General features: G+C 37.6%; 1 protein-coding gene across 9 annotated transcripts in view; it reads right to left on the minus strand.

The window, feature by feature from the left end:
* Positions 1–15,619, minus strand: part of FN1 (fibronectin 1) — a gene marked incomplete at its 5' end in the record, with an annotated part of 62,765 nt that overhangs the window by 31,477 nt on the left and 15,669 nt on the right. For 8 of the 9 annotated variants that reach the window (XM_079135169.1, XM_079135166.1, XM_079135168.1 and 5 more), the window contains 8 exons: positions 4,073–4,339; positions 5,710–5,982; positions 6,956–7,150; positions 7,797–7,886; positions 7,986–8,114; positions 8,469–8,645; positions 8,839–9,016; positions 11,130–11,251. In XM_079135169.1, coding sequence (XP_078991295.1) covers positions 4,073–4,339; positions 5,710–5,982; positions 6,956–7,150; positions 7,797–7,886; positions 7,986–8,114; positions 8,469–8,645; positions 8,839–9,016; positions 11,130–11,251 — 1,431 coding nt within the window. The remainder of the gene's footprint in view (positions 1–4,072; positions 4,340–5,709; positions 5,983–6,955; positions 7,151–7,796; positions 7,887–7,985; positions 8,115–8,468; positions 8,646–8,838; positions 9,017–11,129; positions 11,252–15,619) is intronic. The other variant, XM_079135164.1, reaches the window with a different exon arrangement.

Here is a 15,619-nt window from a genome sequence, read left to right on the forward strand (position 1 = left end):
CACAGATGATGGCGGAGAATATAAAAAACAAGTATTTTTATCTAGAATCTGAGTTTAATAAACCAGTAGCTGGAGAAGATGTTCCTTCACTGGGTAAGAAAGAACAGTGCTTCTCAATGAAAAATCACCCGGTAAAAATCTAGGCCCCGATTCTGGAGGTCCAGCATGGGTTTGGGGAGCTGGCTCTTCTGATGATGGCTTTTGGGCTAGGTGACCTCAAAGGAAGTCCTTTCAATTCCTTAGATTCTATGATTTGTGTCTTTTCATCATTGTTGGGATTTGAGTTTGGTGACAATAAGTTTTCTTATATCATTCATAAAATATATAACTGGTCACTATAAACAGATGATCATTTGATTTCTTAAAACATTAATAACAACAGTACAATTACAGATGTTGATCTAAAAATAGCTTCATGCTGAATTAGTCCACAATGGTGAGCAATATTTTGGGTTGCAGTAAGTGATACCATGTGAAAATTAAAAACTCTGAAATCATGGATGCATTTTAAATTCTAAAAATTCATTCCCTAAACATGACTATTCATGCAGAGTAATAATTCTACAGAAGTTTAGTATTCTAACCTTAGAATTAGAAATCATAACAAAGGTTTATTTTGCATCTCCTAGCATCCTGGCACTAGTTGTTTCTCTTAGTGAGAATATTGCTTAAAGCAAGGGGATTAGACAGAGGGGAATGAAGGGAAGGGAGAGGGCAGGAATAGGAAAGACAGTAGAATGAACTGGACAGAACTTTCCTGTGTTCATATATGAATGTACCATGTGAAACTCAATTATCACGTACAACCTTAGGAATGGAATCCTAATTAGGGTAAGTTATACTCCATATATGTATAATATGTTAAAATACACTCTACTGTCACGTATACCTAATGAGAATAAATTTTTAAAAAATTTTTAAAGCAAGGGGGAGAAAGAGCATTTGTATACAGTTAAGGCAGGTACTCCCACAGCCTTGAAAATTCTTGCTATAAATTTTGAAAGGTGAGGCCTTAGAAGCCAAGAAGTTTGAGTTGAGCGAGTTAAATTCAAGTGTTTCGAGCACATTAATAGCTCTGTCTTATACCTTCACAATTCTGCTTTATGTCCCAAACAAACTCTGTTCCAGCTAAAAAAAAAACCTACTGAAGGCATTTATAGTAAATCATGAATGATTAGTGAGACAAAGAGTTATCCTCCAGAATTATACAAACAGGGATTAAAAAGTCTTTAGACTCTAGTCTACATAGCTCCAGTGAAATGCTTTTTTTCTATGCCATGTGGGAATTTAGGCTCAACACTGCAATTCTTCCATTTTTTTTTTTTTTCAGTCTGGATTTCAATGTCTCATTTCTTATCTTTATTTTTAAAATACTGTGTGGGAAAAAGCCCAATATCTATGTGGGCCACTATGCAGAGATTGCAGTAATGGCTGAACTGAAGCTAAGGTTTAGTGAGTTATTTTGTTAAGTATGTTATTCTGGTGGCATCTGGGGAAACGGAGGTGGGTGACCCATGGTGCTCTCCAGTACCTCTGAAATCATATACTACTTGGCTGCGGCTCACTTTGCCAAACTATCAGGGCAGTTGGGGGTTACCATTTTTAATGACCCACAAGAAACAATTCAGAGAACAGTCAATTTCTTTCATTGAACATCTGTGAAAGTCACAACTTTTTCACAAATTATGTTCTCTCCAACAGTCTTAGACTTTAGAACTAGGTATTTTCTATTGCTTGAGCCAGCCAGCGAAAATCTTCCCAAGTTTAAGATGATACTCTCTGTCTGGGAAGACCATTACAGGAAAATCACCAAACCACAAACCCACAAACTGATGTCAAACAAAGGATGTGACTGTAAGTATGAGTTATGGGTTCTGGCAGGTCTTGTTAGGTGAAGAACTGCATGACTGTTAAAGAAATAAAATATGCCCTATCAATAAAGGAGTGAGCCACATTTTCCCCAGAAATAGCTGGTTCTTCCCACTTTTCTCACATTGGCTCTTAAGAATTCAGCACAAGTTATAAAACTCAGGAAAGTTATTCCCAGAATTCAGCTTAGTAAGACAGTAAAAAAGCTACAGAAAGTTAAAAGTATTTTAAAAAACAGCAAGCTCTGTGGATGTTTACAGCCTTAGGCATATTTAAGGTTCAAATGAGGTTGTATAACTCCTTGTTTACGTTGGATTATTTAAATATAAGCTAGCCTGAGTGGTTCTCATTATCATTTCTTTCTCAATCAATCATCTATTCAACAAATGTTTTTTGAAAGTACACTCCCTGCACTGCACCATGTTAACCTTTATCTAATAAAAATTAATTTTGCTATTGGCATTTTAATTCAAATATAACTACATTTTAAATAAATGTATATAAACATATTCAGGAGAGCATAAAATAACATTTCCAATAAGTATATCAAAGTCCCCAAAATGTTTGAAATCACCTGTACTGATTCCCTCAATCCACTTAATTATCATTATCCTCACTAAAAATTTTCTTTCATTTCACACCAGCATTCTACCAGCAAAAAAAAAGAACATAAAATGTCTTACATTAATGAAAAAGACAACTATATAATTCTACATTTCAGTAAAAGAGGTTCTCTACTAAAAGGAAACAGGCACTGGAATTTCCATTCTAATTCAGCAAAGGCCTTCCTTAAAAAATAGACATTTACAAGAAATACGAAGACATTAATTTCAAGAGAGCCTAAAAAGGCTCTCTCAGAACTAGATGACATAAAAGGGTGAAATTTGAAGGTGAACTTTCTTTCAAATTAAAAGCAAATTTCACTTGCCTATAAATAACAATCACTTCGGAAAAAGCCTTCACTGGTCAGACACCAAATTTAAACAGAAATAAATCTTTGTTGAGTATGGATTCCTATGGGGAAACATTTACAGAGAATTTTCTTTGGGAAATAAATTCCAGAGTTATGTGCAAACTAAGGTTGTCTTGACTTTTTTGACTACTTTTGAATGTCTATATTTTTAAATTAGCCAAAGAGGAAGATTTGTGGAAAGCTTCTGGGAAATTGCAAACTAGTATATGTTGCAATATATGCTGAAAAAAGTGCTTATGTTAGATGCTTCCATAATTCAAAATGTCAAGTTGAAAATAACAAATAATATTCAGCTAGCAATAAGGAGTCTCATAATTCTTTGTAATGTAAATAGAATGTACTCAGTAGAAATCAGTTTGTGAATAGAGGCCTTTATTGTGATGTGGATATATAGGAGATTTAAGACCATTTCCTCTAAAATGTTGAGCAAAAGCATAAAAGTGATCATGTCAGTATTTTCTCCCTCTGTGAGATTTCAAGAAATTTTTAAGGAAGGAAGGAAGGAAGGAGAGAGAGAGAGAGAGGGAGAGAGAGAGAGAGAGAGAAAGAAAGTTCATCCTTGTGTTCTGTAGAAGTACTTAATCCTTTGCAGTCAAAACACTTGCGAGAAATAATTTCCTTAGCTTCTTGCTCTACTTGGTTGGTTTCCATTCAGTCCGGAGATAATTTTTATTCTGCTTATAGGGCTATCATTCGATGCCCAAAGTAATAGGCTAGAGATAGAGGTGCTGATTTCTTTTGTCTTAACTATTTGATAAAATTTATTTTATCCAATAGAATTCAATTTTTCTTATTGCAGGGTGATTATGCTACTCACAGTGCTGGCCTAGGAGGAAATAAGAAGCTTGGCAATGTATGCAAAAAAACATCTTTTTTCCTTTTTTGAGTTGCTGGGGATCAAACCCAAGGCTTTGGGCATGCTAGACACATGTTTTGCTGATGGAGTCCCATCCCCAGCCCTCATACAGAAAATCTTAAAAAATGTATCAGCTAAATTAAACAGCATGCTTTTGAATTACATTCTGGTACAAGCTCCTTGTCTTGTGGCAGATGAATAATAAACAATTTATGACCCAGCAGCCAATCCACAGAGCATAGTTTTAGTAGCATTATTTTAAAACTATGTACTAAGTGTTTTAAGTTAACCTTTAAAAATGGAAGAACAGAGACTACAAAAATACAGTAAAGAACCTATAATACCACTAGGAGAAGACTTAAATTTTGGCTTACATGTAGTGAAGACTCCGGTAGCTTTGGGGCTCTGTTGGTTGTCCTTTAGAGCTACAAGGGTAACAGTGTACTCAGACGCAGGCTTCAGATTCTTCAGCGGGTACTGGGAGGCAGAGGGCTCCACGCTGTACTGCTTGGGATGGCCTCCTCGGGTCAGGCCCACTGTCATTCGGTAGCCTACAATCTGGGCCCGAGGTGGGGTCCAAGTCACCAGGACGGATGAGTCAGTTTCATTGACAAATTGGAGGTTAGTAGGAGCATCCAGGTCTAGATAAAATGAAACATGTCAAGAAATAGTTAGATCAGTAATTATCTTAAAGCTCTATTAAATAGTGTCGAGTTTTTTTCTGCTCAAGGTGGAAACTGAAGGGAAAGTCAAAACCCTGGAGAAACTGAGCCTTTAAGAGACAGAGCACTATGTCCAGCTTTGCCTAAACACTGTGTCAGCTACGAGAAATCCTTGACCCTTTCCTCTTGAGTGTCATCCTTCGGAAAGTCTCGTTTTCCAGCAAGATCTCTCATCACGCTCAGAAATTAGTTACATTAGAGTGAGGGTATTTTCTTAAAAAGGCAAAACAAATACTTGTAAACCCCACAATTTACTCTGCAAAGGTTATGGGAAGAGAGATAAACCCAATACAAGGAAAGCAAGAAGGAAGTTCCTATGGTTCAAAGCAATAGCCCATGAATTTAGTAAATGAACAGTCATTTGCTATAGAAATAAAAGTTATTCACATGGTTCTGAGTAGACAATAATTATAATCATTAGAACATGCTCAGAACCTCAGATTCTCAGTAGTGACTTTGTATTATTGGAAAGAATCACATCAATTGTGGGTTTTGTTCTTGAGTGTGATAACGAGCAGTTTCCCCTCAGAATTCTAGAACACCTTTCAGACAGAAAAAACCTTTAGGAGGTGTCTCAGTATAATAATTGAGAACATGGAGCCTGGAATCAAAAAGTCTGGTTTTAGAGCCAGCTCTATCCCTTTCTAGCTCTGTGCCCTTATAACTTGCAGAACTTATAATGGTTTCAGTTTCTTCTTGAATCCAATAGAGATAATAATGTTTTCCTTTATGAGGTTAAAGTGAAGATTAAATGAGTATGATGCTTGAATAGAAGTGAGCAGACAACCTGGTGTTCAAAACAGTACACGCTAATTCATTACCACTTTTCTCTCTTTTTTTTTTGCAGTGCTGGGGATTGAACGGATTAGTGAAGTGCAGCTACATCCCTAGCCTAGGAACTACGATTCTTAAATTCTACTGGAAGTGTTAACAGTCTACATTTTAACTTAGATCTAGGTATATTTATTAAACAAAAAATGCACTCAAAGTACTTAACCATGTTTCCATCAGCAAAGGAAATCAGGTTCTCTTAGATTCTCCCCTCTTCCTGCCATTCCCGCGAGTATTGGAAATGGATTACCCGTTTACCATCCACAGAGCTTATCTGAGTTTTTTTCCAAATGGAGTAAGCTTTACAGCCAATACACAGTCTCCCTGATGGTCATTTTCCTATTGCTAAGCTGTAAACCCAGGAGGTTGACAGAACAGCAGGTTGCACTTCCACAGGGGTCAAACATGAGAGTGGAGAACCTTGGGGTGGGGCAGACACAGGTAACAACAGTACGTACTGGTGGTCTGTTGGGCAGTCAGAGGCTTGCTCTCCCTCCCCTGGTTCACAGCATAGACGTTGAAGTAATAGGTGACCCCAGGGGACAACCCCGAGACTTCTGCAAAGGTGTTCCTGCTGATGGGCAGCCTCTGCCCATTCTCCCCAGGCAGGTTGACAGGGATCACATCCACGCGATAACCAGTCACTGCACTATCAGGGGGTGTCCACATGATGGTGACCTTCACATCTGTCACTTCCACAAACTGCAGGTCCTTGGGAGGGGACACTTCATCTAACAGACAAGAAAGAGCAGGTCATTCACCATTCCTACAGAAGACTCTTATATTTATTTATTTATTTATTTATTTATTTTTATATTGGGAATTTAAACTAGGGAAACTTTACCACGGAGCAACATTCCCAGTTCTTTTAATTTTTCATTTTGAGACAGGGTCTTACTATGTTGCTTAGGGCCTAGCTAAGTTGCTGAGGCTGGCCTCAAACGTGCAATCCTGCCTCAGTCTCTCAAGTTGCTGGGATCATAGATGTATTCCATCCTGGTCAGCTGAAGATGATCTTTAAAGCTATTTTCCGGGACACTTTAGGCACTTTATGGAGCTGATCCTCCAAAGCACTGCTAAATTTTGTCTCTTAACCAGATAATTTGCTTTTTTGCATAGATTTTCATGGGTCAGTCATACTGCTTACATTATGATAGCTGAAGTTTTTTTATCTAAAATGCATAGATAAATATATGAGTTTATAGCCTAAGAGGGGTCAATTTGGATTGAGAAATTAAAATAAACATACAAAAGAAAAAATCAAGTTTAAGGTAACTACCCAAAGGATATAATGGTCGTGTTTTACTGAATCGTTTTATAATACTTAAGAACAACAGATGAAATGATCCTAAGCTTCTGAGGAAAAAATAAGAAGAACTGATGGTATCGTTTTTTTTTTTTTTTTTGGCCCTAAGTACCAATAGCTCTGTATTTGATAAGCTCCCTTATATTGTGGACATTTCAGCTGAATAATGTAAGTTTAGGGGAAAACAAATATTTAAGATGACTTGAATGTAGGAACTGCTGACAGAGAGGAAACAACCCTCCCTCCTCAGGGACAATGGGCCTTTGTCTTGTATTTTCAGTTCTCCCTGGGAGGCTAATGGAATGATCCCAGGAGGCTTTGTTCTCCCACAGAAGGAGGTCCACCTATTATCTGGCTGCCCCAAGAGATAAGAAACCAAGGGGGGCGGCACATGTTACCTGACCGTGGGGTGCCTGTGGTTTCTTGCTGGATGAAGACAGGAGTACTCTCCAGGTTTTCTTCCACAGCATAGATGGTGATGTTGTACCGAACACCAGGTTGCAAGTCGCTGAGGATGACAGAGTTGGCGGTCTCTGGAAGGTTCAGCTCAGTGCTGCTGCCCTCTATTGCTGGTGAGTAGACTACTCTGTACCCTGCAGGGTCACGGGGAAAAGTGCAATAAGCTGTTGTATGAAACAGAGACTAAAAAAATCATAAATCCTCCCCTCTCTAGTCACCCTTACATCTTGCTTGGTTGGTTAAGAATCAGCAAGATTCTTTTTGATTCTTTCAATACTACCACTTCTTATAATAATGACTATTCAGTGCAAAGATAACATAAGAATGGCTATACAAACCTTTTTAATAATAAATATCATTCTTGAAGACTCGAGATACTTAATAACTGTCAATTGGAGAAGACAGTCGGTAGAAATATTCATGCTAGGCAGATTTCTCTTCTTTGAGCTCTGGATGATGGAAGCAATTAGTGAACCAGCCTGAACACAGAGCTGTCAAGCCCCATCTGTGTCTTTGAGGAACTTCCAGAATGAGGCTGAATAGGCAACCCAGCTCCCTCTTTAAGAGTAAGCCTTAACGTGAGGTTTTCAGGAGTACCACACCTCTGCAGCCCTGGGAATGCTTGCTTTAATGGCCAATGAGCTGCCTTTGCAGGGTGTGTCTGTGTAAGGGAGTTGGTGAAATGGAATGTTAACACTGGTCCACAGTCTGGATCTGCTCTCTCCACACTTAATGCCCTAAAGACTAACAAAAGAAGCCAAAGAACAAGGCTCAGCTCACCTGTGATTGGTGCCCGGGGCTTGCTCCAGCCAATAACAATGGAGGTGTCATCAACTTGGCTCACCCTAGGGTCAGGAGGGGCGTCAGGAGCTAAGGAAGAAAGGAAGGAGGAAGTGAGGCAGTTGGACAACTTTGCTACAGCTCTGTTTTACAAAAGGATTCCTTTAATGCCCTGTAGCACACAGGTACCTGTTGTCTGTGACGTAGACAGGATCAAACTCTGCTTTCCTTCTTGGGATATCTGATAGACATTTACAGTGTACTTCCGGCCAGGAAGCAGGTCAGGGATGTTCACAGAAGTGGCCGTGCTTGGAAGATCTTTGAAATAAAAAGGAAAGCTTATCGACCAAAGCAAACCAAAGGAAGCAAAATGCCTCCATGGCTGATATAAGAAGAACTACATGTTCACAGGGGGGAAAAGACTAGAAGGAAATGTAGTAAAAGATAATCAGTGATTACTAATGCACTATGGGATATTTCTTTTTTCATTTTCCAAAACTTCTCCTACAGATGTATAGTTTGTATAATCCATCCCCTCCCTGCATTTTATCAGAGGGTACAGTATTCAGTCGGAGCCACTGATTAGTTCCAGAGGCCATGAACCTGATGCCCTCTCTCCAGGGGTTACCCATCACCCCTCCAAGCCTGTCCTGGGACACATGTGTAGCTTACCCAGGAACCGGGGTCCTTTTCCATCCTCACTCAGTTCATACTCCACCCTGAATCCAGACACAGTATCCGAAGCCGAGACCCATGAGACCACAAAGCTGCTGGCAGTGATTTCAGTCACAGATTCAGATGTGGCTACCACAGGAGACAAGGGTGTTGTCTCTCCTGTCACGGTGTTGCCTAGAGTGCCACAGAAAGGGGAGAGCAGTTCTTCAGTTTTCTAGAATGTTCACCATTCTTGTCTGAAGAATATTGTAGTTTTAAAAACGTAGGTGCCATTCATGGAAGGCATCGAACTGATAATAAAGCAGGTCCTGCAGGCAGCCCAAGTCTGGGATACCCAGGTGTAGACCTAAGGGTGCTGGGTACGTACTGGTCACTTGACTGCTGCTGCTGGTGGTGAAGTCAAAGCGTGTCACATCTCTGTGGCCATTCTGCTGGATGCTGACGAGCTGCCCCTCATATATCATTCCTGGGGAAAGGCCTTTGATGGTGTAGGAGTTTAAGTTGCCAGGAACGGTAGCTTCCTTCCAACGGCCTGCCACGTTTTTCTGAAAATTTAAATAAAAAAAACCAAGAGTTTGCAAGGTTGAACATTCAGAGATGATGGTAAGCAATCACATATGTAACATTTTGAGACTGAATTTTCACTCACCATCATGACTATCAAGTTGACTTATGCATTTTTTGTTTCTTTTATAACTGAATAGATTCCAAAGCATAGATATGTCAAAATTTAACCATTCACCTATTGAAAATAATTTGGATTGTTTCTAGTTTGGGGTTATTACAAATACAGCTTCTGTGAGTTGGTGTATTTAAAAAAAAAAAAAAGGACAAATGAGGAGCCTTTTAGCTCCATCCTGGAGGAAAATCATAGAAAACTGGATTCTGGATAAAGGCCAGTAGTAAAGTTTGTTGATATTAATAATTATTTTGTAAGTAATATTTATCAAGTTTATAGCTTTGTGCTTTTAGCCTGCTTTCTCCCATTGATCTTCACCTCCCTGCATCCAACTTAGTAACAGTATCACTGCTTCCATTTTACAGATCGGAGAAACAAAGTTACGTGACATGCTGGAGGTTATGTGGTTGCAGGTGCTGAACACCTTCCCTTTGGCCAGAGTAATTACTTAATACTGGTTAACATAATTATGATAACCTAAATATTCATCTTGCCCATTTTTTTTTCATGTTTAATACAATAAACACAGATATTTTCCTTTCTAAAATGGGAAAAGGCCATATGTTCTATCTTTTAAGTTGGTAGGATACAATTCAAGTTTCTTGCCCTGCAGAAGTGTCCAAAGACACCATACTGCTTTGTGACTCAGATTCTGGGGCCAGCACAAACAAGGTTCAACAGGTCTGGTTTTGTGACTCATTCTTGGATATAAACTATCCCATCAAGACTGGTAGCCAACTTCGGGCAAGACTATAGAAGAACTTAATTTCAGTTTATTTAATCTTTTGCTTCTAGTTTACATTTTCACATCCTGTCTAACTTCATTAATATGTCATGGATCACAAAGCTCATTGCAATAGAATGTGTGGAAAAGAAACACCCTAACTTCAAACAAGATGAAATTCTTTTAAGTATAAATATTCAAAGTAGTATGAGTATCAAAACACATTTTATATTCTCAGTGATTTTTCTTTTTAATTATCCAATCAACTGCTTTCTCAATAATTCAAATGCTCAAGTGCCCATTTATATTTTGGGGATAAATGAAGGTGATCCTAGTATTTCTCTGAACTTAAACTTTAACTCAAATACACTGTGAAAGATTTTGAAATTAGTCATTAAAGTTAGCTCCAAATTGGTGGTAAACTTGTATTCAATGGAGTTTTTAAAATTAGCTATCAGAATAAAATATTAGAAAATATACTCATTAGGAAACAATCTGAAAGTTTTAGTTTTAATAGACATTTTCTCCTGTATTTAAAGTACTGTTCCTCAAATTACATTATGAATCTAGGAGTTATATCAGGGCAGGTTTGAGAGGGCAAGAGAAACCAAACCTTAATAGATCAATATCCTCCTTGCTGTGGTTTCTTCAATTTCTAGACATTTAGAAAATTACAGGGCTCATCCTTTAAATAAACCAACTATCACCCCTCATCTGCACCTTCCTCTCATCACCTCTTTCTCTTTTATCTAAATAACTTCAGAGAATAAAATTAATGCTTTAAACAATCGAACTGGAGATGTGGTTGGGGATGTGGCTCAGTGCCTGGCATGCAGGATGCCCTGGTTTTGATCTTCAGTACCAACACAAAACAAAACAAAACCAAACAAAAACCCAAACATATGCCTTAAAAAGTGAATCCAAAAAGAAAGGAACTAATTTGTGGAAAGGATCCCAATAAATCCTTCCTTTAAAAGAGTTGAAAAATATGCCAAAAAAATAGATTCTCTTCCCATATCGGGCAAGGCTAAGTTTATGCCATCATTTCTAACTCCTTGCTAAGATCATAATAACATAAATTTCTAAATTCTAAATACAAAAAAGTCAATTTGATTGAGTACATATTCTCACTAAGAAAATATACTGTGTGACAGTTCATCAGATCTGTCGACTCAAAAGCTAGAAACAAAGAAAACATGAGAATTTGGTAAGGTGGGGATACTTAAATGTTCAAGGTTTCTGGGTGGATACTCACAGGTCTCCACCTGAGAATGTACTTGATTATTTGAGATTGTTCTGGTGCATTCCATTGGATGGGGTGAGAGTTGGCCTGACTGGCAGTCTCAGTGATCGTTACTTGGACAGGACCAGTGTTGCCTAAAAATGAAAAGATGGGATTTGGTTATATAGAGTATTTGCTCACTTCAATTTAAAATTTAATATACATGGACCATCATTTAAAAACAGACTGCTTATCAGTTAATATTAGTATAATAAAAATGAACTGGGCTTGGTTAAGTCTTTTACCTCCTGACATTGAAATCAATGCAGCAAATACTTTCTTAGGTGAATATTATTGTTCTTCAAATGAGAAATGCAAATGTTTATAACAAATTAAACAATTAAAAAAAATCTCTTTAGTCTGTTTTCTTCTTTATTTTCAAAGGAAGAATTGCAAAACAATTGTGAAACCTGCTGTGACACAAATAATATAATTCAGAATATAAACTTCATTTACTGATTATATTAAGTTTCCTTTAAAGAAAATTCTAATTTGTGGAAGATTTCATCACCAATGAATCTGCTATCTAAGAAGGAAACAACATTCCAAAGGCCATATGACGTGATGTAAAACAAACATTTCTAAATGTTTGAATCTTAGGCAAATAGACAAAGGTAATAACTAAAACCCCAGTTTTATTTCTCATTGGCCTAAGCATTCTGTCACTTTGGAAAAAAAAAATCTAATTTTATTTCTATTTTATATCCACTAAAATTACATCAGTGGTAGAATTATTAAAAGATCAAAGTTTTTTTCAAAAGGAGTTAACAACTAAAATGACATTATAAGGTATATAATAAATTCAATGTTTCCACATATTGGTATGTGTGACTGTTGCCAACAAAATCTAAAATATGAACTTGGTTCTTTTGTTTAAAGAAAAGGAAAAAGAAGGAAAAGGGATCAATTTCTTTATATAATAAACTCCACTTGGGATAAAACAAAACAGCACTGAAATATTTAGGTTTAGAGAACAGAAAACTATCTTTCTCCTACAAGCTATATTCTTTATAATGTCAATGTTCAATTTGCTAAAGTAAAAAAATAAAGTTATTTGTAATAAATAACCTTTCCAAGAATTTTGTATGTTTAATAAAGCACTTCACCAGATTATTATCAGATTCAAGTTTTCTGAAAGGTCTTAGGAAAAAGTGTATTTATTTTCAAATATATATAAATTTATTTGTAAATGTATTTAGGATCTTAGCCATTAAATTCTTTCCAGCAGAATAAATATGTAACTTGTGATCTATGTGGACTCAAAAGTTCTGGAATAATACACTAACTTTCATACTGGTAATTCAAAGTTGGTTGGAAATTCAAATATTCTTTAAATCTTAGTTTCACTGAGTGCACATATTTCCAAGCCACATGGCTATCAAAGTTCACATATAGCCAGGTTCAAAGGCACACACCTGTAATCTCAGCAGCTTGAGAGGCTGAGGCAGGAATATCTCAAGTTCAAAGTCAGCCTCAACAAAATTGAGGCACTAAGCAACTCAGTGAGACCCTGTCTCTAAATAAAATACAAAATAGGACTGGGGATGTGGCTCAGTGTTTGAGTACCCCTGAGTCCAATCCCCAGTACTCAAAAAAAAGAGTTCACATATAAAATTCTCAGTTTTCCATCCTAAAGTGACATATATTTCACAGAACATGCAGGATGTTTGTTTTAATCAATTGGCAGAAGTTACTCACATGGTCCTCTTTGAATCATCCCTCTGTTTATGGACAGTCTCACAAATATGAATATATTTTTAAAAATAAATATTTAAGTTTTAGAGATGTGACTATTTAAAGTACTTTCCTATAAGTCAGTAAATAGAGGACTATCAGATCCTTAAGTTATTTATGATCACTGGCATAAGGTTGTTTAAATATTGATCCTTTAAAGAAATCCTACTCTTCAGATAGAGACACCTAGTATGCATTTTATTTGGTGTGTCAATCATAATTTTGAGGGGGGAAAGTATATGAAGATTGAATGTCTGTGAAGATTGTTTTAAAAAGACAATACAAGTCACCTTTAAGAGTAATCATACTCCCCTGACCACACAAAGAGGAGGATGGCAAAGGGGAATCAAAGGCTATGGGAAAAGGTTACCATGATGGTTTTGCCCCAGCGGGAAAGGAGTACACCAGAGAAGCCTCTTTTCCTTCCCTGTTCTGAAAGTCTAGGCTTTAACATTTAGGCTTATGCTGTGGCACACCTTTAAGGAAACTGCACTGAATAACAAACTGGGATTTAGCATATTTTCGTCCAGGAAGCAAAGGAAACTGTGTCGGTTATTTGTTAAGTCAATTAAATTCCTTTTAATCACTATGCTCTACTTTATACTCCATATAGTTCAGACACTGTTTACACATTATTTAGATTTAAATTTTTGACCTGCTTTTTTGGTGGTGCTGGGATTGAATCCAGGGACTCCTATGTGCTAATAAGCAAGCTCTCTAACACTGAGCTACATCACCAGCCCTTTTAAAATTTTATTTAGAAACAGGGTCTCACTAAATTGCCCAGACTGGCTTTGAACTTGAGATCCTTCTGCCTGAGGTTTCAGAGTAGCTGGGATTACAGTGTGCATAACCATGTTGGGTTTGCTCATCCTTTTAATATTGGCTGGTTGGTAGAACTTTTTCTAATAGCTTATCTGGCATATAGTAGCGATACACTAGCAATTATTCACCACCAACATCTTTACTCCCTTTCTTCTTTAGTACAATCAAACAAACAATAATGTAGTTAAGATAGACACCATGTCTACCCTTATAACATCGGCTTAAAATAAGGTCAAAATGAGTAATTTCCAGTAATCGTGACCCCGTAGAAGTTAAACATTCATGATTTTTAGGCTCAGTCACTTTTTCCTCTATTTAATTTGCTAAGATCTGTGCTTTCCTAGTTGCTTATTGACAAACCAAAAGCCGCTTATCTTTTGCTAGTTTGAACAAGTCTACCAAGTCCTCTGTAGGAGGAACAAACAGAGCCAGGGCTCAGAGACCATCTATTGGTAATCTGTTGTCCCTTTATTCTTTCCACAGGCTTAAAGCCTCACATGCTTGGCATGAGCTATTGAGCAAAGAGATAAACGCCCAAGAGATAAACACCCAAGAGATAAACACCCAAGAATGAGGCTGAGATCAAACATCCAGCCCCTTTCCCCAGGATCTCCTGTGCCTGATGGGCTCCTGGCCCTTCCCCTTTTCAGAGAATAGGAACAAAGGTATCAGGTAAAACTCTATAAACAGAGGACTCCTTCCCAGCCAGATTTTATCTCTAACAGATCCATCTAAATGCAAGCAGGTATGTGGACAGGTTTATTTCAAAAGAAAGAGAAAAGATTTCTCTAAATCACTCTGGAGAAAGCGGTTTTCAACAATTGCCACATCAATTTCAATAATCATAAACATAAAAACAAGAATATTTTGTGCCAGGGATTGAACCAAGGTGTCCTTAACCACAAAGCCACATCCCAGCCCTTTTTAATTTATTTTTTCATTTTGAGACAGGATCTCACTAAGTTGCTGAGGCTGGCTTTGAACTTGGCAATCCTCCCAAGCTGTTGATATTATAGGTGTGTGCCACAGCACCCAGCTGAATTAAAAAAAAATAAAAATGAATTAAAGTGATTCTTTAGCCTAAATCTACCAAGAAATACAACTTAAGGGTCAGGTGAGTCTGAGGTCTGAGCCCATAGGCTCACCTTCTCCAGGCCTGACAGTGTATGAGGATTGGCAAGAGCCGAATCTTCCAAGGTCACAGAAAGGATGCAGCGGGTGGCTGGTATTTAGGATCACAAACTGTCAGATCATTAGTGTGGAAGGAATTTTAAAGGTAATTAGCTACAATCCCCCCAGTTCACGGATGAGGAAATGGGGGAGAGAATCTTGACTGGCATCCCTTTGGCAGCACATGCAGGGCTGGGACTCAGGGTTTGGCTAAAGCTGCTTTTGGCCAACGGCTCCCATAGCTCACTCTCTGTGAGAGACAGTCTGCTACCCCATTACAGGGGGAGGAAGTTAATTTAATCTTAATTTCTGTCACATGCAGATTCTGGTACCCCCAAAATCTTTTTCTTTCTGAATGTAGGCCATATTCTCTCTAAAATTAATGGAGATTTAGAGACCTTATTCCTCAGTAGTTGCTCAAAAAAACTGATGCTGAATAAGTAGACTTTCATAATTTAACATGTTTTATTATAATCACTCAGCAAATTTAAAAATTTTTAAATTTTCCCAAAATGAATTAATAACACCTACAGCTAGGAATAATGTCTTTGTGTCCTGAAAACACCCAGCAACAAATATTTGAGGGTATTTGAACTGTGCAGGCAGAGATGACCAAGTTACTCAACTCTTGGCCCAGGATACTTTGTTCCATATTCCAACTGATCAAACAAATAAAAGCTTGACACAAAGAGGGCTTAAGTGACATGGGGAGCAGACACATGCCCCATGTTGCA

The sequence above is a fragment of the Sciurus vulgaris genome, assembly GCF_902686455.1.
Source record: "Sciurus vulgaris genome assembly, chromosome: 3".
NCBI lineage: Eukaryota > Metazoa > Chordata > Mammalia > Rodentia > Sciuridae > Sciurus > Sciurus vulgaris.